Source organism: Brassica napus, chromosome C1, assembly GCF_020379485.1.
Source record: "Brassica napus cultivar Da-Ae chromosome C1, Da-Ae, whole genome shotgun sequence".
Lineage (NCBI taxonomy): Eukaryota > Viridiplantae > Streptophyta > Magnoliopsida > Brassicales > Brassicaceae > Brassica > Brassica napus.
Window position 1 is genome coordinate 1,191,072 of NC_063444.1, and position 13,246 is coordinate 1,204,317.

Consider the following 13,246-nt stretch of genomic DNA (forward strand, 5'->3'; position numbering starts at 1 on the left):
ATACGGTCTTGTCTCTATATTATATGTTAAAAATACAAATACTTGGATATATGTTTTCTGGAGCATCATTTTAAAATGGCTAGATACATTGGTAACAAAAAAAAACGAACAGGAAACAGAGGTACATGATAAACTTGGGACCATTTTATTTAAATTATTGTATGCTTACTTGATAGATGCAGACAAAGAATTTTATAGATGACCTCGATATTCGATGCTTACTGCATAAGTTTTTGACATTGAATTCTCAGTAAGTTTGAAGATTTATCTATTTTAGTACGAATCATAATCAATTTTATATGTTCTACAAACCCCACCAGCTGTTTGGATGTGTATTGTTTCTTTTTAAGAAATAATCTAAGCTTTCTGTGGTATTGTTTTCTTGTCTTTACCCCGTAAATTTAGCTTCTGTATATTGGTCATGTCTTGTTTTTTTCTTAAGATTCTTTGCCTTTGCAATTTCCCAAGACCTATTTTTAGTTTTAAATTGTTGCACAGAGCATATACATGGATTCTAATCAATTATTTCAAATGTTGCATGTTACACACACACAAACTGTTATATTCTGATTTTAGATCCGACATAACTGAAGCTGTAGATTTAATCGGTTGAATCAGCTATATGTCGATAGATTCTCCATGCATTAGTGTAAACATTAATTATTTGTTGATATTACATGTTGTAATCAATATTATGTATCTTCGTATATTTTTACTAAAAGCATGATTAACCCCGGTCTAAGAAACGACTCTTATATCTCTTATTTAAGATACGGTTCTTAGTTGTTTTTAGCTAAAATCTAAAAAAATGAAGAACCGTCTATTTGTCGAAGGTAAGAACCCCAGTTAAGAGACTGAGGTTAATAACCCCAGTTAAGAGACTGAGATCAATGATGGTCTAAAGTACGTTTGTATCAATAATACTAACGAAGATAACATGGCAAAAGCCTTGATCAAAACGGATAGAAACGTAACTACAAACATGTTCTCCTATACATTACGACGATCATGTTTACTGCTCATCATCGATTATATGCTTACCAGAAAAAATATTTAAAATACTAATAAAGTATTGATAAATTGTTTAATCTTTCTTCCATTACATACATATATGCATGCACATATAAATTGATTGGAACTTTTACACCACTCCATGAATCAATTTTCTTTCATCTTTCTTCCATTACATACATATATGCATGCATTGCACTGGCCCAATTGAGAAGAGTAGGGATCTAACCAAATTTGTCGTCCACGAGACCTCGACACAATCATTTTACTTTGCTAATATCTCTACAAAAAACCATATAAAACCAAAACACAAAGAAGAAACTAGTAGTATATAATATCTATCTATTCCAGACATAAAGCTTGCGCACCAAACGTCCATTATAAAAATCTGTATAATATCCCACATTTTCCAAAAGAAAACCTTTTCGTAATGTAGTGCGTTTATCTCTTATATGCACTCTTACTTATTTCCTTAAAATTTTCGTATTAACTCGCTAGTTCTCTTTATGCGTTTAATCCCCCACTAGTCAATAATCTAAAATAATAATTTCAGTGGCAAAGACAGAGAACATCATCCCGGTATAGGAGGAAAAAAACGGCATGTAGTCCGATCTTACTGAACCAAAAGCATAAATATGGGCCTTTATAATATTATCTGGGCTTCTATTCAATACAATACTTGGGCCTTTTTACTCTGTCTAACAAGGTTTTAACTCTCGTCTCCTTCACCGTCGTCTTCTTCTTCCTCTACGGGAGCTGCTGTATCTGAAGCATCGCGACGACTCTCTTCCCACCTGAAACTGGTAATCTATCTAGATTCTGTTTTTTTTTTTGTATTTAGGATTCATTATAGATGTGTTTGTTTCGATTTTGAATCTGAAAAATCTGTAAATCTATTGAGAAGCTCGTTAATGGCGGAAACTTGTTCTTCTCTAATGAATCTACTGTATTGTATTAGCTTCGATATGGCTTGTAATTCATCTGGCTGCGAGTCCGGTGGTTGCTATGGCCGTGAGAAGGATAATGGACGCAAGGCTGTTGATGTTAAGGAGACTGTTACTCTCTGCGTCAAGTGTAAATGCAATGAGCCTATGACTTTCGGTGATGGTGGCTCAGACGACGGGAGATTCTGCGCAGAATGTTTCAGGAGCAACGTCTATGGGAAGTTCCGTCTCGCTGTTACTTCACACGCCATGATCACTCCTTCGGATAACGTCCTTGTTGCCTTCTCCGGCGGTTCGTCTTCCAGGTTTTGCTCTCTTCCTTTCTCCAGAGCCGCCGGCCCTGCCCTGTAGACTGATTTAGTAAAAATTTCAATAATTTTTTAAATTGGTGGTTTTCTTATAATAAATTTGGGGGACTCTAGGCGGACAATGTTTCGTCCGGATTTGCCCAGGATCGGTTCTGCATGTCTCTATATGTTTGTTTTTGGTCATTTTTGATTGATGAATGTGTTCGGGCCGGTGTTGCTCTCTTCCTTTCTCCTCCAGATTTTGGAGCCCTAGACGATTTAGTAGAAATTTCAATAATTTTTTTTTAAATAAATTTGGGGACTTATGTCTATGTAATTTTTTTTTCAAAAAATGGGACCTTATGGCGAATGTTTCATCCGGCTTTGTCCAGACCGGTCCTGCCTATGTTGGTTGTTTGATCATTTTTGTCTGATGAACGTGTTGATGATGTGTGTGTTTTAGGGTTGCTCTTCAATTCGTGCACGAGCTTCAAGTCAAGGCTTTGAAGAATTACGAGGCGAGTCGAGATAGGTCTTTACCTGTGTTTGGCGTTGGTGTTGCGTTTGTGGATGAGAGTGCAGCTTATCCTGCTCTTTACGGTGGAGTGAGTGATGCTATTGCGTGGGTTCGGTCCACTGTGTTGAGTCTGTCGCCACCTGGAAAGGATCTTCATGTTGTTCCTATCGAGAGTGTGTTTGGTTCGGACTCTGTTGAAGCACGGGATAGGCTTGTGAAGCTGTTGGATTCCGTTAGTGATGAGACTGGAAAGGAAGACCTTTTGCTGCATCTGAAGATGTTGTCTTTGCAAAAGGTTTGTTTGGCTGTTACATTGTTTTTTTTTTTTGTTTTGTCTATTTTACCTAATGTTTGTTGATGATTATTTTATAGGTTGCCTCTGAGAATGGGTACAACAGATTAGTGGTGGGATCGTGCACGTCGAGACTCGCTTCCCATGTTCTTACGGCCACTGTCAAGGTGTGTTTCTTACTCTGTCCTGATTGATATCATCTTTTCTCTGCTAAAAATTGTGATTTTGGATTGCCTTTTTGTTTGGACAGGGACGAGGCTATTCACTATCAGCAGATATTCAGCATGTTGATGCGAGATGGAAGGTCCCCATTGTGCTTCCACTTCGTGATTGTGTTTGGCAGGAAATAACTAGACTCTGCCATTTGGATGGGTTCGTGTATTTTAACTGATTTTGTCCATATTGAACTGTTTTGAATGACGTCTAACACATTGTGGGCAGGACAGTCTAAAGACTGTGGAGTTAGCTCGTCATCCTCAATCCGGGATCAATGACTTGGTGTCTTCATTTGTCGCTCTGTTGCAGGTGGCAAATCAATTTATTGGTTTCTTGTAGCCCATTGTTATGAACATACTTAGTTATGTGCTTGCGCAGGAAGAGAATCCTTCACGGGAGTGCACAATAGTACGCACAGCTGCAAAGCTTACTCCGTTTTACTTCAACAAAATTCCTGAAACGGACGACTCTTGCGTTCCTATGGCCACTCAGAGGCGTCTAAAGAAATTCAATCTCAAATACGACGGTTCCATGACTACTGAAGCATTCTGTCCTATCTGCAACTGCCCGCTAAATGGATCAGACTCATCGGAAGATGAGTCTGATGCCCTGTATGCCGCTAGCTGTTCAAGTTGCCGGTTTCAAATACTTCCACAAGATGGATCATCTCTTGAGCAATTTGGATCCTTACTTCCTCATCACATGATCTCCCAAGTGAAGCATCATCAAAAAGTTGACAGCCAAACATATCTGAGGTGAGCACCTAATTAGTCAGTCACACGAGCCTCTCTTGAAACCTTTGGTTAAACACTATTTTAACGTTGTTGGTTTTCCAAAAAAAAAAAAATTCAGGGAGAAGATAAAAGACTGTTTGCTCTTGGACGATGAAGAGGCTGTCTGAATCTCCAAATGTTTTGTGTTCTTTCAGATATCATCTGCTAAGGCTTGCTTCAAGGCAGAGAGAAACTTAGAGTTTTGTAATGTTTTTTTATATATGATCATCTCACGATCTCAATTACATTATGCTATCATACTGTTTTCTCTTGTTTAATAGAGTTTGTATCAATCGGAGTAACAAAAGAAAAACCATATAACTAAATAATCAAATAAATGGAGTAACAAAAAGCTCATTAAAACCCACCAAAATCTCTAGCGCAGAAAGAGGCGTTCTTATCAGGGATATTGCCAGCATGGCGTAGACCAAGCGTGAGTGACACGTCACCAGTAGGGTTTGTAGTACCAAACCTTATAACATTATTATCACCATCCATGTCAGCATCAGCAAATCCACCAACACCTTGCTGGCACGTTGCAATCGCAGAAAACGCGGTTGAGCCACCGTAGCTAGAGACTACTGCTGCGGCGGCGTTGGAGTGGGAGAAGGATGAAGGGTCGTTTTCGTAAGCATTGATATCGGCAGCTGATCTTAGACGGTGGCCTGCGTCTGGTGGGGTTGCTGCTGATTGTGCAGCTGTCGTTGGAGTTTGTGATGTGGTCCGAACCGCAGTGAAGTTGCTTTCATTGTTGTTGGATTTTGTGCTCTTGTCGTTGCTGCTGTTGTTTTTTGTTTCTTGATCTTCTTGTTCGTTTTCTTCTCTTTCTTTTGATTCTTGTTGATACATTTCTTCCACCATTGGTTTCCATAATCGAACCCTAGCATTTATGAACCAGTTTGATACCTGATCAATGCAAAAGACAAAAAAAACGTTTACCAAGATAATAATTATAAATTGTGGACTCTTTGTTATTTGTCATTTGGTTATTTAATGAATGCAAGAAATTGAGGGTTTCTTCGGGATAATTGAAAGCTGCAAATTTTGATGTACTTGAGAGAAATGGTCCCCTTTTGAGTCTTTAATGTCGATCGGTTTCTCTTTCATATCATGCACATAAACAAACACACACACACACTCTCTCTCTCTCATCTATGTTTGTATTTTGTAATAATAATAAAAACGAATCCCAAGAAAAGTTGCTTGTGAGTGGAAGGCAAAACACATGGTGTTCCTCTGTCATATCTAACTAAACAAAGGAAAGAAACAAAAGATTTATCTCAAGTTAGTTACAAGTTACTTTGCCTACTCAGGAAATAAGTTAGGTTTATCGATCTTTCTCCTGGGATGTTAACTCATTGTAAACACTACCTGTTGTTTGTAATAAACACATGTTTAAGAAAATGGTCAAAATTCTACATGTGTGTAAAATGTTAACATAGTTCATTTTTTTTTTTGGTTATGCATCGTGAAATTTGTTTGTTTTTTGCTTAACGGCTTGCATCGTGAAGTTTGTTTGTAAACAGAAATCATAACTAGAACCCAAAATGTTAGGATCATATTTTAATTAGAAGAAAAAAATACTACTATTTTATTTTATCAAATATCTTACAAAATACAAACGCAAACGAGACTATTCTATATGTTTTCGCTTATAATTTTCAAACAAATGTTTGATATCATGTACTAAGAGAACTAGTACATGTGCAGCTATTTCTAGGTGAAAGAAAATAGAACTAGTAACTCATTAGGAGTCCAGACTCTGATCACTATCATCAGTATTCAGTTGTATATCCATCAAAAAGTATCCATGATATCGATCGACTAACACTAAGATACTCGACAAACACAACTTGGGTTAAAAATCGCCAAGTATTTATTTTTATTTATTGTGTTAATGCCTATATAGTAGATATATGTCATATATATTTCCTATATTATATTTATAGACTGACCTGGTTTCTGGATAATCCAGTCTGACGAGCCAAGAGGTGCTTATCTGCATCGCTTGGATACCTGAGAAAGAGACCAGAAAACGACATCACTCTATCTTTGCCCTAAATTCAATCTAATTTTTTCTTTTCCTTATATTTTCTCTATAAACAATACAATCAAGTATACGCAAGAAAAAGTACAGACTTTCTCCTTCTTTTTGCCAACAAGGGCGTGAGAATCTAAGAGACAAAAGAAAAGCTGATGATTACATTAGCATAGATCCAGTTGTTTTCCTTCTTTTAACTTAGATTTCTTTTTCTGTTTTGTTTTACTCATAAAGCAAATTCCAGAGAGGTGAAAAAGTACAAAAACACTAGTCTTTTGCTTTATTTCCATTTTTTAGATTACTCTCAGTAACAATAAAATAGCAAAATTCCACAGACATAAAACTAAAGAAAACAGTGATGATATGACAAGAAATTAAATACTTTTGCTCAGCTTCTTTTAACGTAGTTGATTTATAAGGAGGAATAATGAAGAAGTATTAAAAATAAAGATTTTGACTTACGGGTGGAGGAAATGCTCGAAGAGCCAAGCTCTAAGGATATTAACGGAACGTTCAGGCAAACCGCGTTGTGGCCGCCAAGCTTCTTGTTCCATCATCCCCATTTGATGAAACGCACGTTGCTGACGCAGACTCTGTTCTAGCAAACGCAACCGTGGGGTATCGCCTTTAGTTAAACCGGAAGAAGATAATCCGGCTGCATCTTTCTCCCCAAGAAGTTCACAGCTCTGTCTAAGCTGAGCTGCCACCGCATCTTTAAGGCATCGAAAATGCCTCGACATAGCCTTTTGAGCCAAAGCGGTGTACGGTATCGCTGCGCCATGGCCCATTACTATGTCGAAAGAGTTCACAACCATCTGCATTTGCTCGCAGTAATGGTTGTACCGTCTGTCCACCTGCCAAACAAAATAAAACCATACATTATATAATTCATACATATATTAAATATTTACTTTTTCTTTTAATCAATGTTACTGCTAACCTGTGTGCTTATATATTCACATGATTACTAAACTGGTAGAGACTTTCTCATGGGGACGTATACTTGTGTACAAGTTTCATGGAAGCAAAATACGTATGATAAATTAACAAATGTCATTAGTTATGTTCAAATGAGACGGTAAGAAAACTTAAATAAGCAGAGAATATACTCTAGAGTTTTTGTTTTCCTAGCAATAGTACGTTTTATCGTATCCTCGAACATAAAATAAAATAACTTCTTTAGTGAAAAAATAAGACAAGCTAATAAGTCAACTAAAAATAGAATTCAACTATAGGTAAATAATTAAGTAACGTTATGGGGCTTAGCTTTAGGACGTAGGAGGGAGTAGCGTACATGGAGAAGGAAACGCCAGTTTAATTAATCCAAATGATTTTTCTTGATTAATCGACTCCACCAAACGCTAAGCATATCAAAATATTCCTCAAAAAAACCTTTTAATACGATCCCGTCATAGTAATAAAATCGTCAGAAATTAAATTTTAATATAAATGCTGGTATGATTGCGTAGCCAGACTAACAAAACAATGAAACTATGACCAATTCTAATAGATTAATGGAGACAAAACAAATATCGATCAATCCACATCGTATCATGTTTCTTGTCTTTTTGTAATAACTTGTTGGATTAATGGTGTATTTGACTAAAACAATATGAATTTTATGGAATTTCATGTTTTCTACGTAAAATGTGTGAATATCACTAAAAGTCAAGAGATTGAAACTAAAGGAGTACCTCTTCGAGCATGGTGAGTAGCTTCACTTTCCTTCTTTGATGCTCAATCCTATCAGAGGCCGATAGAGGAGGATGATCCTTACTTGCTCCTGCCGACGATGGAGAGCCGCCAGCGCCACCACTACTGCTACCGTCGCCACCGCTAGTATTAGGGTTTGACTTGTTCTTAGGTTTGTTTTTCTTAGAAAATCCTCTTCCAACGCTACAAAACTCCTCCAACAACTCTTGAGCTACCTTGGTGTACCTCGAGTTTCTTAATATATTGATTGCTCCTATGGAAGAAGATGAAGAAGCCGCCGCCGGAGATGATAGGAAGTGGTTTGATACTTCATTGTATTGATGATGAGATGATAAGTTGCTTCCATAGTAAAAATTTCTATACTCTTCCGCTTTTACTGCTGCCTCTAAAGACGACGAGAGAGATAAGGACAAGCCTTGTGCACCGCTGTTTTCCACGTGGACGGTCCCGATATTGTGATGATGATGATGATGATGATGATCGGAGGAAGACTGCCACGTCAGCTGTTGGTGAGGAAGCTGATGCATAGACATAGTATTAGTGTAGCCCTGATGATGAGATGGATTTGGTAGTAACATGTGAAGAGTTGAAGAACCGTGGTGGCTCCTTGTGGACGGCGGTTGTTGCGGTAAGAATAGCTGCATGCCGGCGGCTGAATTCATGGCCGGAATATTCTGATGTTGCTGCTCAAGTAACTGTCTATTTGACGGGAAAGATTGGGAGTGGTCAAAGTCTCCTCCTCCTCCTCCTCCACCACCACCGCTGCTTCTGTGGAAATTAAACATCTCTGATAACATTCCGGCAGGTTCGTAGACAGGAATTCCACTTCTGGCGACTGAGGATTCCTCATCCATATCTAGTACCCTTTGATGTTCTTGCTTCTCCTGATGAGTTAAATTAGGAGAATCTGATCGGTTGAATCCATTAGAGAAGCTGAAAAATCCTCCTTGGTGTTGTTGATGATGGTAATCTTGGGACATAGAAATATTGCAAAGAGACTTCAAGAGAACTGTAGTAGTAGGAGACGTGTTAGGCTTTTACCTATTCCCATATGAATCTTTCAATCTTCTTCTTCATGATATATAATATAAATATATATCTCCTTCCTACCTCGGATCCTGTAATGATTCAGACAAAGAATTTGAAACATAACTAAGAAAGAGTGAGATGGTCAAATAGGTCGTATGCTGTTTTAACAAAAAAATCTATATACACATATCATCTGATGAACAAAATAACAAATACAGAGATATACATGTATGTATCAGATGTAAGAGAGAGAGATAGCAGAGAAGAAGAGAATACCTTTGGAGTTTGCTGCACAGAAAAGAGAGAGATAGAGAGAGAGAGAAGATACAAATTGAACTTAGGTATCGTTTTCTCTAGCTCTCTCTCTTTCTGGACTCTCCTTTTCTTGTTTTCTTTGTTACTATGAGTTTGCTCAGGAATTCCTTAAATTAAAATAAAACTGATTAGTCTCTCACAAAGCAAAAGGAAGAGAAGAAAAGATATGATAGAGAGAGAAGTCACACTCTTCTTTTTTTTTTTTTTTTTTGATCAAAGAAGTCACACTCTTTTATTTGCCTCCCTTTTTAGCCTACCAATCTTCTTCATCAGTTTTCTTACGTACAGTATTTTACTACTCCCTCTGTTTTTGATACGTAATTAGCAAAAAATGTTTGTTTCACGATGTAAAACGTTTACATAATCTAAAGCACCTTTTACATTTATTACATGTTGTGTGACCATTTAAATAATTCATACATTTCTATTATTAGTTGAATTTATGTATTAAATGCTATTTTTTCAAAAGTAAAAGTTTTCTTAATATTCGCATTTTTAACTAAAACTAGTTACAAATAAAAACAGAGGGAGTATTTCATAGTTTTTAATGTAATAATCCATTAATGTAATCATTATATATATATATATATATTCTCTGAAAAAAATAAAAACATATCTTCAGTTTTCTCTTTCTCCGATGAAATATTTTATTTTCTTAACATATAAAATAGTATGATATATCTTTTTTATTATCTAATAATTATATTAAGAAGAACAAGAACAAGATCATTAGACCATTATTAACCTCCGTTTTTTAACTGGGGTTTTTAGCTTCGGTTAAGAGACGGTTCTTACCTTTTATTAGATTTTAATTAAGAAAAGTTAAGAACCGTCTCTTAAATAAGAGATATAAGAACCGTTTCTTAGCTAAAAAATGTAAAACAAAAAAATGTCAAATCATAAGTTAACCAGACTAAAAGACCGGAGTTAATTATGTCCTTAGAGAGCCAGAAGCACGATATAGTATCTTTTATTCACGGAAATGTCGGCTGCCATCAACAAATTAAAGATCTTAATTTGGGAAACAAATTTGAAAAGCAGTGAAGGAAATTAAAAGGAAAAAAGAGAGTACAAGGTCATATCTCAATGATAACTGATAAGAGCCACCACCATAAATATTAAATAAAATATAGACAGATATATTTAAGATACAGCCATATTTATTTCCCATAATACTTTCATCTGTCAGTTTCTAATTACGCTGGATTAACTCGCAGATAGGGGTGCACATTGTTTTTTCCAATAATAATAACTCGCAGATAGGGTTAGTTAGGTCCATTCAAAATGAGTTATCTTGGTGCGTTACATTTTCACTCATATTTCATTATCATTCTTAACCCCAATAAAAACGATGTTAAAAAACCCCCAATAAAAACGATATGTAAAAAAACCAACATTAAAGATAAATCCAAATATCATTTAAATGTAATAGAGTTAGCTTATACAACCATATCAAATTAACTTTCCTACGACCGAAGACAAATGAGTGTGTTATAATTAATCAACTGATTCTAAATTCTAACAAAAATGTAGTCATTTAACTAACGACTACAATCGACTTTTTCCATTGAACTGTAAACTTAGATACGTATCAATTAGCGCTTTTTAATAATGATCACATAATATCGCACGTACATAGGGTCAATTGTCTATAGATATAGAATTTGCAAAAACTATCACGACCAAAATTATAGTAACCATGCAAGAAAATGCTAAAGTTACCATTTACCACTTCTATGTATCCAACTTTTTTTACCATCGATCTTGAAAGCATAAGTACTTTGCTACTTGAGGTTGGATTACGATGTAAGTAGGAAAGCATGGAGAACAAAGTAATGAAACTCCGACTACATTTTTTGACATTAAATAAACAATGAAAAATAATGAAATATGGAATTTTAGACGCACCTTACGTGTTGTTTGGCAGGTGTGAGAGGTTGGAGGACGAATCAGATGTCAAGTTGCTCAACAGTGCTAATTAGGTTTATGTGAGGGGATAATTTATACATTGAAATTTAAGTGCTCACAATGCTAACTAGAATTTAGTGAAAATCAGAAAATGCGCTATAAAGGAGAAATGTACATTTGATGGATTGGTGTAGCGATTAATAAATTATAAATAGATCATGTCCATTGGAGATAAGGACATGATTAATCCCGGTCTTTTACACGGGGTTCTTAACTCATGATTTGATATTTTTTTGTTTTTTTTTTTTTTACAATTTTTGGCTAAGAGATGGACTTAGACCATGAATAACCCGAGGTTCTTAGATTGTGGTTCTTAGCGGAAGTTAAGAAACAGTTTCTTTAACTTTCGTTAAGAACTTCATCATAAGAACTTCGGGTTAATCATGCTCTAATGAGGGATTCCTGAGACTGGTATGTGTGAACGAGAGCTCCACAGCGTATACATCATGTGTTAAGTGATAAAACTAAACAAATTGATTCTTCAAACTTGTAACAATATAATGTAGCTTCCTTCAAATCTTTGGACTTTTGTAACAATATAGTTATATGGATATTGGGAGTTATTTCTTAAACGGGAGACTTATTTCGAATCACGCATGTCTTACTAAGAAAATAACATTACCAAATCGGAATTGTCGTGCATATCCCACATACGGGTCGAGAAATACTATTTGATATCGAAATGAAGGCTATAAAGTCCATAATGGGATAAATAATTAATGCAAATGACGAAAGAAAAAGTGTAAGTCCACTTAAAAATCTATCATGTCAAGATCATATCAGCACGCAAATACTGGTTAACTTTTAGTCAGTAATTTTCTTTTAATAATCCCAAGTGGCTTTTCCTCGGTAACACAGTCTATATATATATACACACTCATTGTATAATAATTAGTCTAAGGTGAAAATTATTGACTCCATAATTATATCAAGAAAAATTATTGATATTAACAATAATTAAGTAATAATAAAATATAAATAAATATCTTCCTTGTAATGGGATAATTAAAAGGAAAAGCAAAGAAATATGAGACGTACGTAAAATTTGCATAAGATATGTTCATGATTTTATTTCTAGTTTTACTAACGAATTCTTTTATTTTTAAGTTTCCACTACAAACCTGGAATGACAATTGACAGCTTCTTCTCTCCTACCGATATATCTTTCTCTTTTTAATTCGATTTTTATTTTCCGTTTTGAAATTAAAAAAAAATGGTTCTCTTAAAAAATAAAATTGATCGGGTCAATCTCTCACATGAATCCCACCCTCCGTTCACACGTACGCACAACCAATATCCTTTACGTGCCGAACCTGTTGAGATGATCTTCTTTAGGCATTTATACTCTTTACCCACCGAAGCCAACTTGTAATGGCTCCTATTGCTCTGCTTTATAATATCTTCAATGGTGCCAAGTTCTCTAACCTTCAATTTGTTTATTATTTTCTTCCATATTTATACATGTTTCTCCCTTCTCCACCTCACATAAAACATTCATCATAATCTCGATTTTTTTTCTCGAATTCTTTATAAGAAAAAAAAAATCAGACTTGTCTATGTAACATGTTTATAACTTAAACTCACAACTTGGTTTATATAAACCCTTGTTACAAAATACGTTACTTTAAAGTATTTTGTTACATATTCATATATCTAATGCAATAGATTTCATATCGTACATACAAAAAAAATTGGGTTTTCATTTAAAGCCTTTTCTCAAAAGAAAAAAATCGAGGTTTCATGGGTACAAAATTGGTTCCATATTGTTCATCGATCAGCACATGAGTACAACAACGTTTTGTTATAACTGGTTCTCAAATAAAATGTATTAGCTTAACTAGTAAATAATAATCGGGCTTTGTTTGTGTACATGTTTAGTGCCTAATCTAATGACTAATTAAGCATCACCCTTGATATGATTAGATGGTGTGCTTCCAAATAATTAGAAATAAAGCCATGATCGCTTCTTTGTCTAAAGGACAAATAGAAATAAGTTTCTTAGCTAAAAGCTTTTACAACGACTCATAAAATAGGCTCATAGCCTCATAGGTTTGAATTATTGTATTGTCAACATATCATTTGATTTCACATCCACCAATCGTCGTTATATGAATTGATATTCCTCATGAGTTTATGAGTT

The 13,246-nt window shown here is 35.3% G+C and overlaps 2 protein-coding genes across 2 annotated transcripts; one reads left to right on the top strand and one right to left on the bottom strand.

Moving 5' to 3' along the window:
- The first annotated feature begins 1,574 nt into the window (after positions 1 to 1,574).
- LOC125580519 (cytoplasmic tRNA 2-thiolation protein 2-like) lies at positions 1,575 to 4,333 on the top strand. The gene is made up of 8 exons (XM_048745040.1): positions 1,575 to 1,814; positions 1,970 to 2,260; positions 2,706 to 3,054; positions 3,132 to 3,218; positions 3,302 to 3,423; positions 3,498 to 3,576; positions 3,646 to 4,022; positions 4,120 to 4,333. The coding sequence occupies exons 2-8, from the start codon at positions 1,977 to 1,979 to the stop codon at positions 4,166 to 4,168; spliced, it is 1,347 nt and encodes a 448-aa protein (XP_048600997.1). The 5' UTR covers positions 1,575 to 1,814; positions 1,970 to 1,976; the 3' UTR covers positions 4,169 to 4,333.
- LOC125580518 (BEL1-like homeodomain protein 2) lies at positions 4,241 to 9,357 on the bottom strand. The gene is made up of 5 exons (XM_048745039.1): positions 9,100 to 9,357; positions 7,776 to 8,912; positions 6,544 to 6,935; positions 5,996 to 6,056; positions 4,241 to 4,946 (listed from the first exon to the last, which is right to left on the bottom strand). Exons 2-5 carry the CDS (start codon positions 8,772 to 8,774, stop codon positions 4,398 to 4,400), a joined length of 2,001 nt encoding a protein of 666 aa, XP_048600996.1. The 5' UTR covers positions 8,775 to 8,912; positions 9,100 to 9,357; the 3' UTR covers positions 4,241 to 4,397.
- Between the last annotated feature and the right edge of the window lie 3,889 nt (positions 9,358 to 13,246).

What these genes read in the sequence shown, in the direction of transcription:
- LOC125580518 (XM_048745039.1), bottom strand. Translation starts at nt 8,774, where the DNA reads ATGTCCCAAGATTACCATCATCAACAACACCAAGGAGGATTTTTCAGC. An exon ending in TTCGAGCATTTCCTCCACCC is followed by an intron (nt 6,057 to 6,543) that starts GTAAGTCAAAAT and finishes TCTCTTTCTCAG; the next exon opens with GTATCCAAGCGATGCAGATA. An exon ending in CTGGATTATCCAGAAACCAG is followed by an intron (nt 4,947 to 5,995) that starts GTCAGTCTATAA and finishes TGCATTGATCAG; the next exon opens with GTATCAAACTGGTTCATAAA.
- LOC125580519 (XM_048745040.1), top strand. Translation starts at nt 1,977, where the DNA reads ATGGCTTGTAATTCATCTGGCTGCGAGTCCGGTGGTTGCTATGGCCGT. An exon ending in TTCTTACGGCCACTGTCAAG is followed by an intron (nt 3,219 to 3,301) that starts GTGTGTTTCTTA and finishes TTGTTTGGACAG; the next exon opens with GGACGAGGCTATTCACTATC. An exon ending in GACAGCCAAACATATCTGAG is followed by an intron (nt 4,023 to 4,119) that starts GTGAGCACCTAA and finishes AAAAAAATTCAG; the next exon opens with GGAGAAGATAAAAGACTGTT.